The sequence below is a fragment of the Numenius arquata genome, chromosome 8 (genome assembly GCF_964106895.1).
Source record: "Numenius arquata chromosome 8, bNumArq3.hap1.1, whole genome shotgun sequence".
Classification (NCBI taxonomy): domain Eukaryota; kingdom Metazoa; phylum Chordata; class Aves; order Charadriiformes; family Scolopacidae; genus Numenius; species Numenius arquata.
Window position 1 is genome coordinate 55,267,910 of NC_133583.1, and position 25,937 is coordinate 55,293,846.

The 25,937-nt window shown below is 42.9% G+C and overlaps 1 protein-coding gene across 1 annotated transcript in view; it reads right to left on the minus strand.

The window, feature by feature from the left end:
- Positions 1–25,937, minus strand: part of RAB3B (RAB3B, member RAS oncogene family) — a 52,637-nt gene that overhangs the window by 3,335 nt on the left and 23,365 nt on the right. Inside the window, exons 3-4 of the mRNA XM_074152762.1 lie at positions 9,326–9,444; positions 347–471 (exon numbers count right to left, since the gene is read on the minus strand). Of these exons, the coding sequence (XP_074008863.1) occupies positions 347–471; positions 9,326–9,444 (244 nt within the window). The remainder of the gene's footprint in view (positions 1–346; positions 472–9,325; positions 9,445–25,937) is intronic.

A 25,937-nucleotide genomic window follows, 5' to 3' on the forward strand; every position in this document is an offset into this window, starting at 1 on the left:
TTCTGAAAACAACTATATGGTACTTGGAGGCCTGGAGAGAGAATTGTGCTTATGAAAAATTTCTCTCTTTTCATTCCGCGGAGCTAATAAAAGCTGTTTTCTCCAGACAAACTTTATCTTCCTTACATCCCTAGGTAGTAGCTTTACAGACACAGCAACGCTACAAGAAGGTAGTATTCGGCACTAAGCAAGTAAAATATCGACCTAGAATATATTATGCTTCTTAGCTGTGATACCATTATTAAAGTATTAGTGCTGGAAGGACTTTTTTATCTTACACACTGAAAGGAACAGAGTATAAAGAAGCAGAGGAAAAAAAAGTAGAAAGAAAAGCTTTGATGTGTACCTAGCTGATCCGCCAGATGTTTCCCCTTCTCCACGGGAACAATTCTTTCATCCTCCATGTCACATTTGTTTCCAACCAGGATCACCTGCGCATTGTCCCAGGAGTAAGTCTTGATTTGTGTGGCCCTACAGCAGGTCAAAAAGAGGTTGTTACATTCCATCAGCTGTGCCAAATTACAATCATATATTAAGTATGAAAACAAGTACCGTTAATGACAACATCAACATCTCAAGGCTGAATGTTGGTTAAAAGACAAATGACCAAGCTGACACATAAAGCAAGAACACCGACTATGTAATTTATAGCACCATTCTATTTTATTATGCCTTAATGTTGTGTGACAATAAAGTTTCTTGTTAAGACTTCGCAAGTGTTTTAAAGATCCTGAGATCCAGACAAAAAGCCAAATTGAATAATTTTTGAAGTCTAGGGACAAAAAAGCATTCTTCTAAAGCTTATTCTCTTTCATGTGTTATCTGTCAGAGGAACAATAATCAATTACACCTCTTCAAGATATTGTCCCTATAGAGAAAGCCATACAACAGATACACACCCCATGCTAGATTTACAACTTCTTATAAAACACATCCCGATTCAGAGCAGACAAAAAAGAGCCTCATTTGCTGCAGAGTTTTAGTCACACCATAAGAAATTGTGTTTTGAGACTCAAACAGATGGAAGCATCAAACCATTTTTGCTTGAACAGGAAAACTGGTTCATGGAGATTGAAAACTGCATAGAAACGTGGAACCATATGCTAAAGAGAAACACAAATTTACTGATGCGGGAAGATACGGGATCAAGGTAAGGCTCTGTGAGTTAATATTGGAACCCAGCGGGATCAAGTGATACCTAAGGCAGGAAACAGCAGATGCAACGACAGACAGCAAGTATCAGACAAATGCCAACTTCAATGACAGAGGGACCAAGTGCAGGGGAGGTTAAGCAGGAGCCCTGGGATGAACTTAAAGCCTCTAAAGCTCTCTGTGGCTCATGTGTTGACACTGGAGTGGAGCTCGCTGTGGATCCCAGGATTTGGCGTTTCTATAGCTTTTCTCTGGCAAAAAAGATGATTTTTTTTTTTCTGTTTATTCTAAGGGACCAGTCCTTTCCCGCCATCCTTGGTGTCAAAGAGCCAGCAGCAGAACAGTATTAGGTTGGTAGCATTCGTTTTCAACCATTTTTTCAGACCCAACTTATTTTATCTATCTTCACCAAGTCAGCTCTATCTTTTAAGACTCCCTCCTTCCCAAAGGTAATTAGGCTGCTCTGCCGGAAGCGATACACTCCTTCCCCCCTCCAGTCCCTAACTCGCCTTCCCGCTCTTTGCCCCTTCTCACCGCCCCTCCACACAGGACACTACAGTTTTCAGGCAAACCTGCCGTTTCTCCCAGGAGAGCCAGGAGTCCCCTCAGATTTTCACTTCCGTTTAGTTTGCTTGAACTCCCTTAACAATAAAGCACTCGATTCCTTCTCTTTTGAATTAGCAGCAGCCTCCAGCTCTGATCTACTAATGATAATTTTTAATTAGCTTGAGTTGCTTACTTGCCTCTTCCATGGAAAGCAGCCAGCCACGTTACTCCACAGATATCTGTGGAAAAGGGGGTCACCTCACTGTGCAACTTGCCTTTAAGCAGAAGCCTGTTTGGATCGCACTGGAAAACATAAACCTAAACCAAGCCCACTGCACAACCAGCAACACACAAAAAACCCCAAAGACTTTGTGCAGTGAACCTTCTCTACTCTTCCTAGTGTCCTCCTGGAAATACACTCACTCCCATCCCAATATTAGCTCCTCCACTCCCACCCTTTTGAGTGCCTCCGTGTGGACAAGCCCTGTGAGAGCTAATACGAGCCTGCGATGAGTTTATGTGGTGCTCTGGGGCTTCTCAAGGCTCATCACAGAAGGGGGTGACCGCGGAAATCAACCAAAAGCCCAGGAAGATAAAATCTCCCCGGTCTCCCTCTGCAAGGAATAGAGAGAAAGAAGTAAAAGTCTCTCCAGATTAAACTTAAAACACCCCTTTCTGGATTAATTTCAGCCCCTTGGGGGGGAGGTCATATAGGGACACGCTGCCAAATCTTAGCTATTTAAACAGAATTACTTCGAAAATGAAAAAGAAGAAAAAAAGCACAAAGAAACTCCCACAGAAACTCATCTTTCTCCTTGTTTTGCACAAGGTAGGGAAAAACCTCGGTCGCAGAACTCTTGACATCTGCACTTATTAGGAATAAAAAACAAACAAACAAAAAGTTATGAAGAACAATATCTAAAAGAAACCCTAACCCCCATACAAAAAGAAAGGCAGCAAATTTCCAGACGCTTTTGGAAAGGTAAATAAATAAATAAATAAATAAAAAGGCCTCTGCAATTGAGATGTTTCAACAACTATTGAGGCCAGTCCTACATACACCCTGGGAAAAATATATTTCTGTGACACAGGAACAATGCTGTGCCTTATTTGTGCTGAATTCCCCAAATTAACGATAAAGCATGGATCTTACGCTTCACGCTTTGAAGAAAAATAGTTTCAGGCTCACAGTTACACAGATATATCAACAACCTAATTTGGAGATCAGCCTTAAAGATAAATAAAGCTGATGATTTGTGAACCCAGCTGTAACTTAGATTTAAGTTAAATTTAACCAATTTTTTCTTTCCTTCTGTGAAATTGTCTAGATTGTCCAAAGCAGAGTTTCCATAATATTTTCTATTTAGTTTACAGTATCAAATGCCGAGTATATTCTAGTTTCAGTACAGTTTCAAATGAGCTATAAAACTACTGATTTATCTACACAGAAAACTATCAAGCCATTGTCAAATAATAACTGTCAAAGGATCCTACTAAAAAAGCCCTAAAAACTGAGCTGAAAGCCATGAAAGCTTATTTAACCCTTTCACTCACCCTACAGGAAAGATGTCTTATTATTCGAACAAAATAACTAATTATTTTCAAATATCCGGTAAAATCCATCTTTGCTTTTGCCTATTAATGCTCTTTCTTGTAAAACAGCCTGACTGTACTCTTGCCACACTGCAGTAAGGAAAATCACTCAGGCTTAATCTTTTAAGGCTTCTCATACAATCTGCTGTACCTTTCCCAGTGAAGGAGCAAGAGAACGGGTCATGTCCTAGATAGTCCCAAATGCATTTAAAGTGTGTTTCATAACTCTTTCTCAGCATAGCATCTCAGCTGCTTTAAGATAATAAGCATTAATTGGGGTGATTCATGTGAACGACGGAAAGACTATACTTGATGTTCATATACTACCTGGAGAGCTTGTCTAAGTACCTGATAAACAGCCACGATCCTCCTCAGTCAGGAGAAAGAGTGCCTTCACCTGGTTGAGGTGAAGCATTTCTGGAGCGACACAAAGCAAACCAGAATCCTCTTTAGGACATCCACCCATAAAGAAGGGTGCAGTAAAAAGATCATCCAAGGAAGAAATCATATGGCAGGCTGGAAGAGATACTCTCATTTCCCTTCTGGGCAGGTGAGGCCAGGTCAGGAGGCTGTTTAAACAGTCTGTCCCGGTTTGAAGTAAAACCGAACCAATTTTCTGTTCTGTAACTTTACATCCTAGCTAGGCCTCCTCTAACTCTCTGAAATTAACGGCATATTGTGGAGAAAACTGCTCCTTCTCAGAATGATAAGCCCAATGTTTGTGCTCCGTGCCAAGGAATGGTGAGCAGAGAGGCCCTTGCTTATACTTATTGCTATAACAACCAAGGGCAGCCCATTTTCGTTATTTGCCCCCTTAGGGGGTCGGAAACGGAAAATCGTAGAAGGGTCACATCGGTGGGGAGGAGTGGACAGGAGAGGTGACCCAAACCTGACCAACTGGGGTATTCCATCCCATCTGCCCCACGCTCAGTATAAAGGCTGAGGGATCAAAGGGTCAGCCCCTTCCTGCGATGGCCGACGTCCAGAGAGGACTCTGTCTGTTCATCTGCCTTTGATCCCGATCCGTGTGTTCCTGACTCCAGAGCTGGGATCCAGTTCCCATTCTTCACTGAGTCCAGTCTGGGACTTCCCCAGTGCCTGCCGGTGATGTGACTGTCATCCTGGGAGCTTGATATGGTTTTGTATATATTGTATCTATTTCATTATTTTCTTCTTTATTTTTATTTTAATATTAATTCTTCATTAAAGTAGTTCAGTTCATTCTAAACTTCTGAATCTCCTTATCTCTTTCTCTCCTCTCTCTCTCTTTTGAGGGGAGGAGGGGGGGGGGGAAGGGCCATCTGTCTATCCGGTTTTGGTAAATTTGGCCAAAACCATGACACAGTCATATGCCAATGAGCCAGCATCCATGGTTGGAGCTCCAACATGGAGTCAAGCTCCAACATCCTCTCTAAATCTGCCTCCCATGTAGGTTCGTGAAAAGGCTTGGAGAATAACAAGGCTGGTGAGCACAACCTGCTGCGGCAATTTGCCAGCTAGATGGAGGATATAAACTCTAAGATGATGGGGAGGTCTAGAAGGGAAAAGACTTCTCTCTGGTGGAGAGCTGACTGCACAAGGCTACCTTCCCACAATTCCAGTGTAATTAGGAACATGAATTTTGAGATCTATGTGCACACCCTCACACACACCCTTCTGCTCAACAGAAGGTAAAGTTTGCCATGGGAGAGGGCTTACTTGGAGTGATAGGTCTCTGGTTCAGCTGTTTGTTCGTGCTTTTGGCTTGTTTTCTGTAGGGAACTCTGCAGGAAGAGATGGTACAGGAGAAAGCATTGAGATGGGCCAAGATTCATGTTGACAGACTGCTTACTCAGCATCTTAAAAACACCACCTGAATCACTAAACAGCAATAGGGAGGGCACCAGCAAGAAGTAACGGGCTTTAAGACTGGAGAATGTCCTACTGTAAGACACATAGATGACTACTGTACACAACTCAACCCATTCCAAGGTTTTGTGACAATTTTAGGACCAAGGAATTATATTCAGGTGTGAAGCTCTTACCAGCCAATGAGAATGGACTGGGATGGGCAGCAGCCAAAAGCTAGTGGAAGGGGCATCGCTTCAGATTTTATTTGCTGACGATTTTTTTTGAGGTATCCTCCTAAGCTTGATTTTATCTGCTTTATGATCACATGGCAGGTGGCTTACTCATGTTTTTATGCCAGAGAAACACTCAAATTTCATCCACATGCTATTTTAGAAATAACTGGGAAGGTTAACGGGTTCCTTACTGGATTTAATTCACATTAACTGAGTACTGCTGATTTATTCTCAATGTCTAAAAGGTCAGCCGATGTGCTGCATCATGCTGCACTTATGACAAAATATTCAACTTAACAGTATTCTTTATTTAGTGTAGCTGAAAAACTGAGAAACACATCACTAGCCAGCTGGGGTAGCAGGACACTTAAAAGACAGAAAGGATGCATAGGACCGATTGCTGTAATTTCTGGAAACTTGCAGGATGTAAGAAGCCCTGGGATGAGCTTGGCTGTTAGCTTTTGCTTATATTCTAGGTGGATGCCTCATTTAATTTCAGTGAGGGTTAAAATATGGTCTTAGAACCAGCATGGTTTGTTGTAGCCTCACCTAAACCTCTGCAAGCCAAGAGGCAACTCGCATATCGGGCCAGACACCTTCCTTGCAAGGTCAAAAAGCAGCTTCCAACTTCGCCATTTCCTGGGAATCTAGGAGGAACACTACTGAGGGTGACAGCTTCATAGGTGGAGAAGAGATGGTTCAGGCACTTGTCCTCCCATCAGACTGTCTCACATCCCAAACACTCTGGGTCCAGCCCCTCTCGCTCTCATGGAGGTCCTCCCTCTTGGGCACGGCAGGCAGAGCGGGAAGTGTCCTGTCCACACAGGATGGATGAGGCAAGGCAGGGCTGAGCATCAGGGGCATGCTGCTGACTTTGCAGCCTGTGCAGCTTCCCAGTTGCTACCATACTCTCACCAGCACCCAAAGAGAAGCACTGCAGGACTGCTAGGGCTCTGCTTTTATGGTTAGGCATACCACTGCTGTCCTGCACTTGACCTGAAGAAGGGACTAGGCTCATGGAGATAAAGGCTCTGAGCTAAAGGAGCTCAAGTAGTAGACACTTCAATTATCCAGGGAGAGCACAGTTTCTGACTGAGAACCAAATCCAGTGTAATGTTTATTTGAAGCATAACTGTATCACCCAGCATGGTGAAAAAGAAATCAAACCCAAATCCTACCTACTCACTATGCTAGCACATGGCAGAGGCTGATACAGCAGCACCGTAAAAAGCTTTTGTTTCCATTTCTTGCCCCTTCTGAAGTTTAGAAAGCAATTTTGTGGACTGGGAAAAAAACCCAAAACTTCTCTGGGTTGCATTGCCACTAGAGGACTCTGCTGGCACAGCAACGCTGGCTCTGCTACAGCCCTCATCTCCTCTCCTGTGGACCAGCTTCAGAAAGGAAGGAAATGCGTTAGCACTGGCCAATTTTATCTGCCTGGCTGCATCACTTGGGCTCAGAATCTTAAAACTGGTTGGAAGAATTCCTGAAATATAGAGTAAAAATAAACTGATGGTTCACCTCCATCCTTTGGCCGAGAAGGTGCTCTTAGCAACGATATTCGTTCGGCCCCCGTGGCACAGGGAGACATGAATTCAAATACCCAAAGCTGACCTTTCCTAATTCTTACTCGTGCACCATTGCCTTTGATGGAACAGAGGTTACACCACTTCCAATACAAAGCTTCAGGTTAAACTCCACCTGTACAAACTTTAAAATAGTAGCAGATTTGGTATTTTTTAGTGAATTTAAGACTGATAAGCCAAACTTATTACAGAGGAACCACAAGACAGACAGGTGAACTGCTCATATGTACCCTGTTTCATCAGGGAACCAAGCTGAAAATATTTATAGTTCAGTGAAAGATATTGCCCTAGCTCACATGCCTGCACTCCCATGAGAAAAAAATCCTTTTGCAGCCACTTGGAGAAACAGCTTCATCTGATCTTGGTGGAGGGTGTGCCATGTGGAGGAACCCGGTTTTGGCAAAGCCTTTGGGTTTGTGTTTCCAGCAAGGAAAAAAACGTATTCCTCTATCATTAGCAGCTGACGGACAGCTCAGGGGAGGTGTTGCCGTTCACCTTCTGCATCATCGTGTCCTGATACTGGAGATGGGGTTACAGTGGAGACTACAGCTTTAGATGTGATGATCATGACCAACCGCTTCAGTGGACAACAAGAACAAATAATGGACAGCCTTGGAGGAAGGCCAAATTGCTAGAAACAACAAACCGCATTGTTGTGGCTTTTGAGTTACAACCTAGATTAGGGAATATAGAATAGGTGTTCAACAGAAAGCTATACCGAGCAGGATGCTAAGAGCCAGTGCCGTAGCCAGCATATGTTCCAGGAGAAGGAAGCTCTTCTGATTTGTTAGGTAAGAAAATTTTAAGTCACCTACACGCCTCTGAGAGGTCACTGAGATCACTGCAAATCAATCTATCAGATTTCGGAGATTACATTGCCTTTATTTGCACGCTGACCTTACCTATCTGCAGTTTACAGCAACAGGGTAACAAGCTGAAAGGATTGTAAGAAATTTGAGGGGAGCCACAGAGGTCCTACTTCTGAGGATAAACACAGCCTTTCCTCTCCCTCTCCATGCCCTGTATTTCCTACACAAGTCTGGTGTCCCTTTGAGAGGATGCCATGGCAGAAGGTGAGCTCCAGCAACGTGACGGTCTAGTCTTCTGCTTATCTGTGCTGTTCCTGAGGCCACTATCTCACAGCAGCAGCTCAGATGTTTTCACCCCAAGCTCTGTGCTGGGTCCCTGCTGAGAAAACACCTCCCATCAGGCTGCAGGCACTGCCCATGGCCACAGCAACATGTGCTCTGGCTCTTCTGGGAAGACCTCTACTCTTCCTGCTCCATACGTCTACTTGTCTGGAAGGCAGGAGAGCAGGAAGAAGGTCTGGGCCACAGCTCTGCTTCCAAAATCAGATCAGTGTGGGGCAAGATGGGACACTTCTTCCCGAGGAAGAAGACAGGTGGCATGAGCTATAGGGGGGAACTCCAGGTAGGGAAAGGAAAGTGCACGCCAAAATGGTGGGGGGAGACGAGCCTGGGTGCCAACGCAGCTTTGATACTGCCATGGAGTTTTTAAAGTGTCTGACCTGGCAGTTTCTTTTTTTCACTGTAAGCCAAAAGCATTTCCTGGCTTTTTGTCATCAGAAAGTCCAGAAATCTGATGTTTCTGCAGTTGCACGGAATTCAGTGGAGCCAGGGGAGCCAGAGAATCTTTTTCATAGCTAGTTTTAGGTCTCCACCCTTCCCATTTAATGGATAACTGCTTCTCCCCCATCCCATCATTCCACACTGAGCTCTGCCCTACAGAGTTGTTCAGGTGCCTTCTGTAGTCAGTGGTAACAGCCAGGTCCCTTTCCAAGGGCATGCTTGTTTTCTGTTCTAAACCTTGCTCTTCCTCCTCTTATTACAACTACAACTAATTTAAACTTCACAAGTTTTAAATAGCTAAAGTTAGATTTTTAATTATCTCAAGTTAGGCAAGGTGAATACTCTTCCATGTGTCTACACTTGTAGGTTCCAAAACCATCACTTTTTAAGGCAGTTCAAAAAGATTTACTTAGTAGATTTTAAATGAGATTTGACTCAAACAACCACTGTTAAACTGGATTGTTTTAGCAGCATAGCCAGAAACCTTATAAACCCAAATAATGCATTAAAGGATTAATTTCTTTACAATAAATTAGGACTTTTAAAAGCAACAATTGCTATAGTATGCTACTATATTTGAATTATAACTTTTTCATGAAAGTGAAGCTGTAGAACTTTTTCTAAGGCAAGTTTAAAAAACAAGCTATTCATCCCAGAGTTTAGATGAAGAGAAAAGACTACGGTGATGCAAATCACTGTGGAAGGTGGGATGTCAAATGTTCTCAACAAACAATTGTGAGGAGAGAATTGGCCAACAAACAAACCAACCCAACAACAACAGTAACTTATTTCCTACCAGTCCTGCACTGCATTGAAAGAGTCTTCACTGGTGATATCATACATGAGGATGAAGCCCATGGCTCCTCGGTAGTAGGCTGTAGTGATGGTCCTGTATCTTTCTTGTCCAGCTGTATCCTGGAACAGAAAGGAATATTTAGGCTTTAAGACCTCAGTTCTCAGAAACAGGAATTGTAGTTAGGTCCTATATCTAAAATAAGGCAAGCATTTTCTCTTATTATATATTTTAGAATTCTCATTTGCTCCCACTGAAATGAACTCTACTTAGATTTTAGCATTAATTGGGCTTTTGCATCAACTATGACTTGTTAAATACATTTTGACACATGTACTATTAAAAAAATAACCAAAGATGTCAACCCTTTAATTGCTCTTCTCTGCCTCAGCCTCAATGCAATAATAAAATCTTAGCAGAGTTCACTGAAAGATGACACCTGAAAGCAGAGGCAATGGAAAACAGTCCAGGACTGTACCAGACAAAAGACATTTAGTGTTGCAATTTCATGTCACGGTCAGGAAAACGTCCTGGCGACAGATGCTGTGGGTGACTTGGTTCTTACCTGAGGTTAAAGACAACAATAAAGACTTGATTCAATGAAAATTATTCTAAAAAGTGAATTTAATGTGGAATGTACCAACCACAATGTCTGAGGTGCACATACTAATTCGAGATTTACTAATCCTCTTCTCTTGGTTCAGCTTAAATTCTCTCTCTAGAGCGCTGAAGAATATTTTTACCTGCAGTTGACATTTTTATGTTCAGCCTGGCAACACAAAGGTGAAACTCTGGCATGTACAACAGAAGCATTTTGAGACTTGTGACAGCTGGAAAACACATCAACTACCATCTGTTGGATGCCAACAACATTTATTCCGCACACTTTGGGTGCCTGCTCTTAAACTGAGGAGTATTTCTACATCAGATCCAGCGGTCCTGCACCCAATCCATTTACCCTGGACCCTCCTTCCGAACCAGGGAGAGAAGTTGTGTGCTGAACGTATCTCTCATTCAGGAGGTACCTACCATTTGAACAAGCCTTATTCCATCCATTTTTTGGCAAATGGCAACTCTGTGAAAGAGCTGCAGGGTGGCAAAAGGCATTACCTTCAAAGCGCATGTTCAGCGTAAAGTGTTGACTGCTACTTACTCTCTACTTACTCTTACGGGTTAGCAGTTCTGAAATGAATGGTCCTTTAGTCCTCCAAAACCCAAATTAAGAAAGCATTTACTGCCCCTGGTTTAAAATGAGATTAAAGTTTCTCTTCTCTAGAGAAAAAGACCCTAGAGGACTTATCACTCTGGTGTGGTAAGTCACTTATCATTCACTTATCGGCTAGCTGGAAGAGTAAAATAAGGCTTCTGATCAGACACAGCACATCACCACAACCCCAGAAAACACACGAGGTGCAGTGGGTGGGAAATGATGCAGCTTTAAAATCCTCCTGTCCATCATTCCCATATGTGCAGCTCTGTTTTTGCTGCGTGCAAGCGACAGTGTCAGCCCTTCCAGAACACACGCTGGCCAGTCTCTGAAAGGGGAAAACATCAATGATCACCTGTTGTTCTGCACCAGAATATCACAGAGGCTCTCAGTGGGAGGAAAGCGCTTTTAAATAAACTCCCTGCAGCTTGCTTAAAAGGCTCTGCCTATTGCACTACCATGAGACTATCCACAGCTGTAACACACCACAGATTTCCCGGTGCAGAGATTATGCAGCAGGAATCTTGCTGTTTCTCCACCCCACTTCTGGAAAGAGAAGGGATTTTTCCCTGAAACTTGTGCATTTATTTCAAGACAGGGTAGTCCATTGGCTGATCGCAACGAGGCGTTGCACACTGACGGAGAAAGAGTCCTCCCGTTCCCTCCTGACAGGAGGTACCAAAATGAGGTGGACTCACAGCCCGAGTGGCCATTTCTTCTCCTGCCACTGATAAATCCAACACAGAGCACTCTCGTGTCCATGGACACTGCATCCTCCCTTAGCTGCCAAACAGCTAAACCAGCTGTGCCAGCTAAATCCTGACTGTATTTCAAGTGGGAAAGGTCTCAGCAGCAATAGCATCCTTCTGTTTCTTCAGAGACATGGTAGTTGCTTTATTTTAGCCTGATTTCCTAAGGACATGAGGCTTATTAAATCATCTGTCTCCACATGTACATGCTCATTATAACTCTACTGACTTTTGATCAAATTTGACTGAAGGGAAACACTCTCAAAGGTACGTTCTTACAAATGTCATGAAAATAGTTGGTGAGGTGAAGAAGAGAGACCTTAAGCATACCTTAGCTGGGGAAAAAAGCTTAAGTGCAATGCCTGTCTTTTTCCACAAAGGATCCACAGGGGAGGGGCTCTCTTCATCCCTCATTAGGAGAAAGACCTAAATCAGTAACTTCTCAGATCTTGCAACCAACAAAAAGAAACAAATCCATAGGAAGTTGGGCTTCTTCAGTTCTCATGCTCACAGCGTTACTGTTTTACACCTGCATTCCCAGGTTCTTCTGTCTCCCAAATCTCATCTTCTATTTTCTGCTCTATGTTTAACTAGTGCTCATTTTGATTTAGGGCATGAGGCCATGACCAGGCAGTAAGCAACTGCAAGACACATTGTCTAGCTACACACAGAATAATTTGGAAAGAAATTCAATTTGGCAAAGGCTCGGAGCAAGGAGTTAGCTCTGAGGATGTACATCCAGACTGTCCTGGGAAGCAGCCCCAAGGGACTCTGAGGGTGGCTTCCAAAACCTGCCCTGGTACCATCCCGGTGCCTCGCCTCAGTGAGGAACTGGACTCAGCCCACAGAGTTCATCTGTGTTACAGGGAAACTGTGCTATTGCCCAAAAGCTTTGAAATGGAGTAATTCTGGTTTGTTGATTTCAGTATTCTGCCTGTGAACCCCCTGCGTGGGGTGGGTGAGCCCTGATTTATACGTGAGCGAGAGACAGGAACGTGGCTGCAGGAGGGAGAGAACCCCAAAGGGCTACGTGTGTTTGCTCAGTCATAACCTCCTCTCTGGTCGGCAATGCACTTACCTCATTAGGAAGGCAATTTGCATATTCATTAGCGTACACTTAGGTGCCTGCCTTCTCAGGCTATCAAAGGTAGGGAGGAAGGCATCCTATATTTCATGGTATGTAAAGTTTATTCATAACCTTGCCCTGGTAGCAATGTGGTACAAAGCAGAGCTGTGATTCATCTCTATGTGAGTCACTGATGGATTCCTCGCCCTGTTTTACTGTACAGGTACAGAGCATGTCATCTCCCCTTAAAGGTTTTCAGTTGCATTTCTCCAAATCCATTTGAATTTTTTCCTCAGGTTATGTTAGCTTCTTAAACAGCTATAAACTGGCTTAGTTTTCTCGACTCACACCATATTTTATGCTAGCTTCAGTGAACACCACTGTTAGTTCAACACAAATAAAATAAAACAAACTGCAAAATCTGAGCTCAGTTTCTTCAGCTTTTACAGTAGGTGCCCTCACATCAGTTTAAAACACCATAAACCTTTGATAATTAGGCATTTCAGTGTTTTACGTGCAAGATGTTTATCTAATGAAGGAGCAAGTAACTGACACAGATTGCTTCCCACCCCCCCTCCCCAAGTTGTTTGCAAGATTTCCAGGTAGACCACAAACTCATTAGAAGACAAGCAGATGAGGCGCAGGCAGGGATCAGCAGAAACCCAGTGTAGCTCTAATCAACAGTCTAGCAAATGCCTGGGAAGAATAGCCTGAGCCCTCAGCATTCAGAAGCCTGTTTGGTTGTCCCTGATGAGGAATCAGAAAGCTTAGTTGTAACCAAGCATGGAAGGGTCTCTGGGAGGTATATTTGCACTAATGTGCTAACAACTCTGTTATTTTGTAGTTTATATATGCGCCAGTCCTTGATACAAACAATTAAAAAAACCCCACAAGACCATTAGTTGGTAGCTTGAAACAAAAATTTGAAGGTTTTGCATTAATAAGCAATCAAAATTCAGTGTTTATCAGAGGAGAAAAAGACCTAAATGCATTTGCATCATGTGCAGATGCCCTTTACTCACAAGATCCATCGCCTAAACATTCAAGACAGGAGCACAACCAGCTTTTCTTAAATTTACTTGGCTGTCTCAACAGAAACAGCAAGGTACTTAGACAGGAAAATATGTTTGAGTTTTTAAATCACAACAGATGCTCTTTGCTGCAGGTTTGAAAAATCAGAGTCTCTGATTCCGAACCATCATTCTTCTAGTGAAGATTTCCAGCCACGAGTTCATTGTTCCAAATAAAATGTCACTAAAACTTCTCATCTGTACCGGATTTAATCCCCTCAGCACCATGACTGTTCTATCAGTGTTTGTGACAAACACCCTCTAAAGAAATAAGCCTTTCAATTTTCTTTTTAAAAGGATTATGGTTTCATTTTGTTGGTTTTTTTGTTGTTGGTTTTTTTTTGTTTTAAAAAAAGAATAATACGTAAGAATAAGAGTCACCTGTTGTCCAGCTGGTTGGCAATAATTACAAGATGCATGTACTGAACACCATCCTTGCTTGGGCTGCTCAGAGTCAGAACAGAGGCTACATCAACCCCAATAACCAGCACCGACCACAATTTTGGGGCTTCAGCAGCTGTGGTGGAAGAGAGACCTCTTCTTCCCTACTGTTCAGCATCGCATCATTCCACACCTTGTTCGGAGGTTGGTCAGCCCTGGAGACAGGATAATCGACTTCACAGCCCCATGGTTATAGGGGCAGCAAGTTGTTAGACATCAAAGTGTCAGGGAACATCTGACTCCCTGCAAACACAGCTCAGTTCTCAGCAAGACCGGCCACCTCAGCTCCTCCTCTCTACAAGACAGATAACCTGAATAAGCAGGGAATAAAGGCACATCCTGAAGGCAGAGGGCTGTTTATCCTGCTTCAGGCCAGTCTGGGGCTCAGTAATGCTGGACCCATTCACTTTCCCTTCGATCGGAGCTCCTGGATGTTACATTAACACACATACATTTCCTTTGCAAAAGTGGATTTTTGAGTGGAAGCCACCAAGAATCAGGTAAACAAGTGTCAACTTGAGAAAGGGGGAAAAAAACCAACCAAGAACCACAAGGGTGAGTGACAAGAGTGACCTTGGGCAGACCGGTATGTGCCATTAATAAGAGAATGCTAACGTTGAGCTTACTGTTCCTGCTGGCAGCTAGAAATAGGAACAAACAGGCAAGCAAGATGAGTCACTGGTTAAGACATGGGAAAGACGTGATGTCATGAAAAGCCTGTGAAGTTTCAATTGCTGCCAGGAGCAAAATAACACCTGGTTCCTTCAGAGCTCAGCTCTGATTAAAACACTCCAGTTCAACAGATCATATTAAGTATGGGATTTTTTTCCTCTCCTGTTATTGAGTGCTCCCATTGCCCAGGAGTCACTGGATCCTACTCGACATATTTAGATACCTTGAGAGCCAGTTTCATTTGAGCAATATTAGCAATACAAGGCAAACCATTTCTGTTGTGCAAAAAACCAACCCACCAACACAAAACACCCTGTCTTTTTTGTTAAAAGGCTCTATCCTTGCAAAGTGTTTTTTTAAACATTCCCCTGGCTATCTTCACTTCAGCTCTTTGGAGGTAGTAAAACCAGAAGCTTTGTATAATAAGCCTCAAGTTCCATCTAAACATGAGGAAGAGCTTCTTCACTTTGAGGGTGGCAGAGCACTGGAACAGGCTGCCCGGAGAGGTGGTGGAGTCTCCTTCTCTGGAGACATTCAAAACCCGCCTGGACAAGTTCCTGTGCAACCTGCTCTAGGTGGACCTGCTTTGGCAGGGGGGTTGGACTAGATGATGTCCAGAGGTCCCTTCCAACGCCATATCATTCTGTGATTCTGTGGTAATTTCAGTACCACCAGTTGCAGAAGCTTCACTTTTGCCATCCTATCGTGCCTACCCTGTACAGAAGCTCCTACCGCCCTGTTTTCTCTAACATTCCCACACTAACTGCTCCCACCATGGAGGTGGAAATTTTACGAAACGAGACTTTTAATACATGCACATCCTACAAGAGCTCAGCAATATCTGGTCAGTCATCAGAGGCCTCAGTCTTCCCCAACACACGCTTTAAAAATTGTTCCCTGTAGCTCAGTGGTTCACTGTCCCTTCAGGTAAGGCACTGCACTTACTTTTCTTTTTAAAGTACTTTTGTAAACTAAGCTGATGGACAAGGAGGAAAGGTTAGTGTTGGTTGACCTCATCCACCATTAAAACATTTCTGGTGGTTGGGAAGCCCCAGTTCTTTAACTTTGCTCAGCAACTCCGCACCATTTAAGACAAAAAACTGAATCACTGAAAAATGCAATGGGGTGCATTTGCTCAGCAGAATGCAATTTCCAAACTGGAATCAGGCCAAGGTACCGTGATTAACACTCCTGCTCGTGACCGAGCAAGACGTTAAAAAAAATATTTCCATTTTCCCCAGTGCCTTGAGATTGTAGTGAAGATTAGCAGCAGTTGCCCTTCCTGATCTGTCAAACGGTAAGGAGGATTGAAATAGGGCTGCTTGTTTATGAACATTATCTGCTCTTCTCATCTTTTTGTAGATTGAGTTTCTCTGTTAGAGCATTTAAAAGACAGTGGCTGCAAAAGAGAAATCAGATGAAGGGGTACACACGAAGATTAACTTCATTGTGCACATTTCTTAAATCTTACAGAATTGAAAGGTCGTATTTTTCATGACTAAGAATTAATATGAAAATCAGTCTGATATTTTTTGATTCTTCCTGATCCAGTTATTTTGATAGAAAAATTAAGATATGCCTGTAATAAAAATAGGTAGCATCCACACCACATACCTACTTCCAACTTCCACTTCTTTATCTGCAAATAAACAGAAGGTAACAGCAAAGTTCAAAGGTATGATGCATTTGAAAGCCCATCCCCAGTGCACAAGTGATAAAACCACCACTGCTATAATAAAAAAAAATTAAATAAATATTAAGAGTGAGATCCTAGAATAAGCAGCTTCTTAAGGCACTAAATGCATTTTTATATAAGAATATTTTGCCAGTTCTGTGAGATCTTTTTAGTTGTCCCACATATATCCTTTAATCCTGTTAATCAACCACTGTAAGAACAGCTGTACCACGCACAGATGTCTGAGCAACGTTAGCCACTATAAGCATTATTAATTAGCTAGGGTTGTTGAGAAGAAGATAAATCAATCACAGCCGGAGTACTTCAGAAGCAGCACCAGGCTACTGTGAAATGAGCAAGCACGGGCATCCTCAATGGTCCTGCAGGGCAGCGGATAGACCTGCTGGAGTCCGGCCACCGCTGTGTGGGTCACGCTAACCCCATAGAGACCTACGGCAGAAAGGAAAAATCTCAATACCTTATGAATCAGCTGCCAAAAGAACAAATGCAAAATCCGCGAGGAGGAAGTTAAAAAGACCTGCGGAACAAATCTATCTGAATTCAGGAGCCTCGTCCTTTGATCTGGAGAGGAACAAGGAGAGGTGAAGGGAATTAGCACGATGGTGCTACCAGCCTTCCTCCCCCCTCAAAGGCACGCAAGCGAAACAGAGCAAAGCCCAGCTCCGAGAGCAGCAGAACAAGACCCAGACTTCCTGGAGCCTATTTCTAGGTGATCAAATGTCATGGTAACCAGCCAGAGAGAGAGGCAGGCAGCGAGAGGGGCTGCTCGGGGCTGCGCAAGGCTGGGAGGATGCCGTCCAGCTCCGGTCCCCCCCGGCAGCATCGCAGTGGTACCCGGTCCTGGCCACAGCTGCAGCGCTCTTGGCAAGACCTTCAGGTAACTCGTTCACGAAGCAAATATTTATGTCTGAAGGTGTTTATGAAGCTCAATGACTTTATGCCCAGAAGACCTGCTAGCACCCTGAATTGTCAGAAGACTTAGCACTCTGCTACGAGCATCACTCCTAGGGCTTGTTCTTAGCAAGGGAAGATTTCAGCTTATTTAGTAGTGGATTAGAGCTAAATCTAAGCCTCATGCTTCACAAGAACCCCCTAGAGATATTATGTCAAGGGGGTCAATTCTAAGACAAACCGCTCAGAAATTCTGGGAAGGTGTTTATGATATTTCTAAGATTAAAACACCAAATCAAATTACAACCATGAGGCAAGAACATGTGCTTTAAATTGAAAGGCAGCAGCAAGAAAAAAAGAAGATAACCAAACACAGTTTATATTAAGAACCACATGCCAATTAAAAAAATAATAATACTTTTAAGGTCTTTAAAACCCTAATGTGCAATTTTTCAAGATTTGGTGGAAATTAAGAGTTGATCAGGCAATTTCCAATTTATTATCTCCCAAATTAGGAAAAAAAACCCACTGCTGAATCCAGGTGAGCATTAAACAAAAATATAAAGATACTTAAGGTTCTAGCACTCAAGAGGGCAGAATCTTAAAGACAACAAAACCCAACAACAATCTGAAGCTCATAAATCAGGAAGTAAGTAAAAAGGAACAGAAATAGGTACGTATCTCACATCAGTGGAGTTTGAAATACATTTTCCAAATGTTGGAATTAGCAATAACATAGATTCGTCTCTCATAGGTTTATATTTGATAAAAATGTGCACATACTTTGAAAAGCAATGCAATAAATAAATCTGATACAGCTCTTCATTGGTGACATGAAAAGGTTTTTGTTTAAGTTCATGAAAATGTAAAAAAACAATCAAATGGAATTCAAAACTTTCAAGTAAACCCACATCTCTGCTGAGAATAGAAAGGAAGACTTTCAGCTAAAGGACAGCTATTTTGGAGTAGTCGTAAGCATCTTAAAATAGAGGCTTAGAATTCAAGTTCTTCATCAACCACAACAGTACACGCACGGTGATGCTCCATAACAGCACAAGACAAAGAAAATAATCTGCTACCATTTACCGTAATATTTTCTATTATAACCCCACAGTCCAGATGCTACACTAGAAATTTCATTGTGTAGCAGCTGCAGATGGCTCTACTGCACTCCTGAAGCAGTTCAGCAAGCAGCTGTGAGGTCCCCTTGGGGTTGTCATGTGGGTACAGTGCCTGTGGGTCTCTTGGTGTGAGGTCCTTTTGCATGCTATTTTAAGCTCACCCACCTTTATGAAGATGCTGTCTCATCCTTTCCAACCGGAAAGGGGGCCACGAGCAAATAGTTCTTGACGTACACGTGACATGCTTTGCTGTTTGGTATTTTTACTGTGTACTAATCACTTCATCACCACGACACCCCCCTGCTCAGTCTAGGCCATGTGCTGCTTCCTAGCCTTTGGCCAGTGGACACACTAAGTGCTTAAGTGGCTCAAATCTTACTGATAAAAAGCACATCTTCATACTTACCCTTTTAGAACGACAGAGGAAAACCACAACAGATTGCCCAGCTGAAGGAAGCGTGTTATTGGCATAATAAAAAAAAAAGGACATATGACTAATTTATCTGACAATCAATCAATCAGAATTCTAACCCAGTGCCAATCCTCACCCAGACAGTCCCTCCCTATCAAGAACTGCTTCTCCCCGCTCTAAGATCAAGAGGGGCTACAATCAGATTTTCCCTACCACCATTACCTACTTGAGATGTCTCAATGTCTTCCTTCATCAGTTGTTTAGAAAACTGACTTTTAGCAGCTCTTCTTGGCAGGAATCACTTCGCATTTCTTCTAAATTAAAGATACTGCACCTAAGCTCAGTTTAGGAGCAAGCCAAGCCAAAATTCATTCTTCTAGTCCCTTTTTCAAGGATAAACAGTTTTGCCACAGATTCTGGCAAACAGAGGAAAGGAAGCCCTCTCAAAAGGAAAAAAAAAAAACAAACAACCCAACCAAACAATAAAAAAAAAAGAAAAAAAAAAAAAGAAAAAATATATCTTTGAAGACCTAGCTCATTGAAAAAGATCCAAAGAAGCCAGAGTACATTTCAAACAGATTTAGCAAGCAGACCACAGCTGGGTCCATCACAGCATGTTCTGCAGCAGGACCACAACTCTGACACTAATGAGAATATCACATCAGCACTTCAGATGATCAGGATTTCAGTGAGAAATCCTGGCCTAAATTGAGGCTGGACAGACACTGCTGAGCCCATCCTACATTGCTTTTGAGTATAATCAGCCGGAAAATGAGCACTAATGGATGTTCACACCAGTGTGAATCTCATACAGTTGAAGCCAACCAACAAAGAATGAATATTGACAAGAAAAATACTGGTGGAGAACTCTATCATATTTCTAATGATTTATTAATCCATGTAAGGCATAAAAGGGACAGACTATTTCAAACCCAGCTTGCTGCTAGGCTAATACGTGCACATCTATACAAGTGGTAAGGGTCAAAGAATTCTCATCCTACTAAGAAAAATGTTAGCTACAGAGAAGGTTTGCTACAGCAGCATTGTTTACGCTTTTTACAGGCTTGGAGCTTCTACTGAAGGCAATAGAATTACTTTTAGGGGGGGGCAGATCATGAGGCAGAGTAGGCTGTGCCACAGGGGCTGCTGGTGTCCCTGATGGTGCACTTACCTGCTCTTCTGATGGAGAGCAGCTCTGTTGCTGCGTGCCTCCAAGTTCAGCCATCCCCCCGCCATTCCCACCAGTGGGACCTCGGTCAGGGTCTCAAACACAGTCTGTACTCACCAGGACCACTCCGTTCAGCCCCGATCCAGGGAGATGCCCTGGGGTGACTGAACTTTGATATAAAATTGTAAGCATTGTAAGGTCCTGCCTGCGCCTAGTGACCTCAGTGAAGAATCCTGCATACTCTCTCCCATGAGAGGATAAGAGGAAAAGAAGATACAGCATTTTCCATGTGCGTTTCTCAAAGCACATAACAGACCTCGACCCAAGGAAAGAAGGCTGTAAAAAGAGCTGTTAATGACAACTCCAGACCATCTTATTTAAAGCGAATGAAAATCCCACGTGCAACAGGGACAGCATGAGATCATATTTGTACGGAACACTGAACGTGTGTGATGCTTTACAGATCAACAAAAATATGGAGGCGTCATTCTTCATTATATTCTATCAATTTTACATTAATGCGGCTTCATAAAATAGGGAAACTGCACGGCATCACCCCAAGCAAGTGAAGGTCTATCAACAACTGTGTAATTGAAGCAATCACAGTATCAGGCACAATGCAAACACAAGTCCATGCATAAGCATTACGTTGCTTCCTAAATCACCCAGACTGTCCGCCAGCAGAAAATTGACAACAGACTCTCTGGATCATCAGTTCAAAGGGCAATTCTACACTCCATTACCATCGCGAAACACTTCCCAGCTTAGGAATGAATCTGTCCTGTTGCATTGGGGAAAACACACACTGAAATATTTATCAAATGAAACCAGCTTCCTTAGTGAGAACGAACCTCTGCGCAGACTGAGCTCCTCTGCTTTCGTGTGGAGCTGTGCGATTTGTCTGGAGAAGGTGCAACAAGTTGATGTTTTGAGGAATACAAGTTATTTATTACGACAGAGACAAAACAAAACAAAACAAAACCCCCAAAAAAAGGCTCTTGGGACTTGTTCTTGGTCCCACTCCAGTCCAAATCACTCCCCTTGACCAAAAAGGTGCAAAAACAAAGTTTGGAGCAAAGCATAAGGTGTAAGTGAGCAGAATTAGATCTGCCAACGAGCTGAAGACATTTTAACACTAAGGGGATGTGATTTCAGCAACAGCATAACTGCTTCGAAACCTTATAAAACTACATTTAAACGAACCCCGCTTTCTGCCCACCGCTACTTTGCCTTATTCCATCGTAAAAAAACCCAATTTTGGAGGCTCTAGAGCAGCAGGGGAAGCTTTGTTGTTGGCTGCCTGGACCTGACCCTAATGCTTTATATCAAGATTGAGGCAGTGACGGTATCTGGCCTTTCTGCAGAACAGAATGACTTCTGGTCTTGCAGGAAACAGATAATTAGTTTCTGTTTCACTGGTACACTCATACCACAATCACCAGTCTCAGAAGAACAGAGTCCAGAGAACAAAATGTATCCCCATTTTAAGCATTAATAAAATTAATACAAAGAACTGAAAGGAAAAAAAAAAAAAGCCAGCTTCTGTCCTTACATGGCACCCAGGTCTTCTTTCTCCATCCAGTGTACCAAAGTGAAAGTAATTTCCCTTGACCAAAGGTTTTCTCTTCATCTTCTGAGTCAGTTGAAAAATTATGAAAGCCACAATAATGTCCAGATCTCTTTACTTAGATGTCTCCTTTTGCTAGTTCTTCATATGAAGCCTGAAGAGAAAGCAGAAGACTTCATCCCTGTCCCACCAGCACTCACTGCACCATGACAAAGCATGTGTGTGAGCACAAGTGCATCCTGTCTTCGAACTGAGAGTTCCCATAAATGCCAGACACCCTTGACCAGGCCTGTGTAACAGACCATGTGGTAGCATCAGAACTTATCTCCTGCCAACACCTGCAGGTGAGGAAAGGGAATCCTAACATCTAATCCTCAAGGAAGAGTCTTTTGCCACAGCTGAGCAGGGTTCCTGATCAGCCGTCCTGATGCTTAGTGACTAAAACTTTCCTAGACCCTAGTTATCCTCATCCAGTAGGGCATAGATAAATACGCTGCAAAGTTTCATCCACAGTATGTACTCTTCCCGAAGTCAGTCAGACAATAAGTATTAGATGATAAACACTCTGTTCGAATCTCAAAGTGTCCTTCCACATCACTAATGATATCATATCAAGGCAGCCCTGCATTCATTAGGACAGTTATATCAACAGACAGCAAATGTTATATAAAATCTCTTAGGTAAGAACAGGCAACATTCTGGCACATGTTTACGTCCTTTTAATTAATGAACAGACTACTTGCAGTCTATCTTGTGAAATAAGATGTAAACATAAACAACCTCCACATATTCCCTATCTTTCAAAGCAGTTTATTGACAAGAGCTGCCGGAACAACCTCTCATCCACGCTTCCTTCAGTGCTACATCCATTACTCTGCCACTTCGACAATGGGAGAGACTGCATTTTTGTGCAGAAAGAAGAAAAACAGCAGGTATTAAAGGTGACAAAGTTGGATGTCACTTTCAGGGGTCTGGCCAAACTCGGCACCCGCAGAGTTGCGGAGAAATGTGGTTAAAGCTCAAGCCATCAGAAGTCAAAGATGCATCTTTTTCATTGCATTTTGTGACATGGTGTGAATGTTGAACAATTTCGTAGCATGGTAATGCAGATCGGTGCCCAGACTGCACTGAGGACTATAACCACACTCCGGAGAAGCGGAGTTGTCACCACCTCTATGTCCATGTGGTTACTGGAAAGCCATTTCTCAGACATTATTCTCAGATTACAGGAGCAAACGATGGAAATACAATTAATGAAATTATCTAATGAAAACAGAAACTCAATTACAGGCTTCACATTGTGTCTCAATTAGACTGTGCTTAGGTCAGAATTCTCAGGTATTAATAGGATTGTTGAAACAAAGAAAACGAACAAGTGAAGGAAAAAAACCCCCAGTGCTCATAATAAGCATCTTTGTTTTACTAAAGGTATCGCAGAGCTTCAATTGCAGTGTATAGCACCAGAGAGTTTTCAAAACACACCATTAAAATAAAAGGGAAAACAAGAAATTCAGAAAGAATGTGCTATATTAACTTGATATTGCCATGGTAAACAGCTCTACAATCTTGTAAGAAAGATTAAAAAGATCACAAGTTGCCATGGTACCATTGTTCCTTCCAGCTTCGTGTTTTCAACACAAAATTGAAAACTTTAAAGGCAACATGGAGCTGTACTTTCTCCACTGCAAACTCATTCATCCTTTTCTGTGGGAAGCTGCAATAACCAGCACAGGATTTTTTTCAGAATTTCTTTGTTCACAGGAGTCACCAGCTTGTTATTCATAATTCATTATAGTTTCCACAATTTGAAAGTGAAATAATTTCTGGAGGCAGTTTTCCAATGTAACTTCAGACAAAGCATCTGAACCAGATTTTGCTCTCGGGTACGCTGCCGTAGAGGCTGGAGTTTTCTGGGTTTGTCTGATCTCAGCCGAGATTAGCAGCTGATGTACTGCTCATTCACTTGCTTAACAGTGACAAAAAACTGCCAATTACAAAGCAGGCTCCTGTCACTCCAGATGGACAACGCCAGAGGGGCAGCTCGGGAAACAGGAAGAGAAAAAGCATGTCGCATGGTATTAAAGCAAGGGAGACAAGGGCACATCATCAGGACCTTTTAGGAGTCCTGCTGAGTCTTTTGAGGACCCTTCTCTCTTCATTGTCCTTTTACCAGCAAGTGTTTTCCTCCCAATGATAAAATCGCCTTCCTGCCTCCGTTGATTACTTCCGGCCACTTCCAGTGCCCTAGACCTAACTGTATCCCAAATTGTCCTTGCAGAGAAGACCTGAATTTGTGAGAGAGACAGGTATCTATAGACCCAGGTATGACAAAGCCACCTCCAGGACTACTTTGTGCACTTCCTAAAGCAAAACAGGAATTCCGTTTCAAGGAACGAAGAGTTAATCTATAAAAGAAAAAGAAACCAAAGAAAGAGAAAAGAAACGCCAGCCTGGAGGTAGCTATTCATTTTATAATGAAATACAGATTGGTTTTGCCACGGAGAAACATTAGGTTTCATAGGTTCGCAGTAAGAGTATATTTCATTTGCCATTACTGCCTGTATGAATGCAGGTGTTAACTGACAGGCTGTACTTTCCAAAAAGCATATCCAAACTGCCTCACAGACATATCAAGGCTGTCATCTGCTACATCTAGGAGGAGATGCCACCCTGCTGCTTGACAGGAGCAGATTAAGTACCAGCAAGCCTCTTCCTGATCTTCAGCAGCCGCGCTCGTGTCACACGAGTGACTCCTGCATAAACACCCAGCCAAAGCAGGACAGCGAGGCTGCGTCGCCCTGTGCCCAAGGAGAACACCACGCTTAGCTACTGAGCAACCCTTCGTACATCAGCGGGACTTTATCCTTCACAGAGTGCCATCTCCTCCTCTCGACACATCGCGTTTTTTCAGCTCCGGAGTCCCCAAAGCAACCTCGCTGGCACCAGTTGCCAACAGTGCAACAAGCCCTGCTCTCACCTTGGGGCTGCCCTGGGAGAAAGCCACTGCAGCCCTACCATCTCTGGGCACTCGCCAGCATCCTTCACCTGAGAGTTTCTTCTCCAGGGGGGATAGTTTCCTTCCCAAGCGCAAAGCTTGACCCCATCGAGGGACTTTGGTGGGGAAAAAAGAAGCAGAGCTCCCCTCCTCCTGCTCAGGCTCTTGTCTACTTAAATAGATGTTATTGTACGGCTCACCTTGGTAGCACAGGCAGCGGGATTACTCAAGCGCTGTAGCAAAAACATCGCGCAGAGGTAGCTGTAAAACATCCCACTCTTTCTTCTCCTCCTGCAGCAGCTGTGTCTATAGTGATTATTTGCATAAGTCACTCAGATCAGTTGCTATCAGTGACTATATGGTGGATTATCACTTAATGTTCTTATACCCACCTCCTTGATGAAGTGGGTATTTTTGGCTAGGTGGAAAACACCTTAGGGCCTGGACATCAGCCAAGTCTCCCGATAAGGAGAACAGCTGACTTGCTACGACGCAACTTAATTTACCGGCCATTTGGAAAGATTTTTATTTCACTACAATATTCATACGGGTAAGAATGGTGGAGCTGGTTGCTCAAACTTGTACATTAAGACTGAGGCATGTTTATTAAGCATTTGGAGGATCCCAACATAGATAAGTTGACTTTTTGGGAGCACAGGAGGAATACCACATAAAGGAAGGAGTTACAACTTTTAAGTTACTTTACAAAGAAGAACACTTCATATCTTGGCTGATTTATACCACACAATACAACAGGAAGGCTTCCCACCTATAGCCGAATGCTCACAAGAAGTTTTTAGCTGCAGATTTGAGATGTTGCATCCAACAATCTGCTTTCTCTTCAAATTCTCCACTATGATATTACGTTTTTTCTCCCTAAGCAACATGTACACAGACATCTAAAACAGGATCCAGTAAATTAAAAACTAAAGGACCAATTTCAAAGACTGGTCTGAGCTGGATGCCTAGAGCTCATACACCACTAGCGGGAGTTCAGCAGTGCATTTAACAACTTTCTTCTGAAACTTTTTAGATAGAAAAGGTTATTTTGGCACTTTATCCGGGCAATGCGACCTCTTGACCCACAGGCAGAAGTTTTGCTGAAAAATGGCACTGGCTTCCTCTCTTCCACCACAAAGTGTGGTAGATGGAGGCTGCTACAATGCAGCAGCTGGAGGTTTTCACACACCTTAGCATGGGGGTGCAAAGCTGCGAGCCCCCAAACCCTGTACTACTGCCAGGTTAGCAGGTTTTTGGTTTGGGGTTTTTTTGGGTTTTTTTGGTGTGTTTTTTGTTTGTGGGTTTTGCGGTGTTTTGGGGTATTTTGGTGGTTGTTTTTGTCGTTGGGTGGTTTTGAGCTTTTTGTTTGGGTTTTTTTTTTAGTATTACCAATTTTGTGAGGCAAAGAAATATATCTATCCCAGCTAGATATATTCAATGTCTTAATTTGTATTGACAGAAGAATGTGTTGTCAAGCTACAAGCAGAATAATGTGCCTTCTCCTGTTCACCAAGGAGTAACCACTGAGAAAAATTTCAAAGTAGTCCAACACATTTTTAC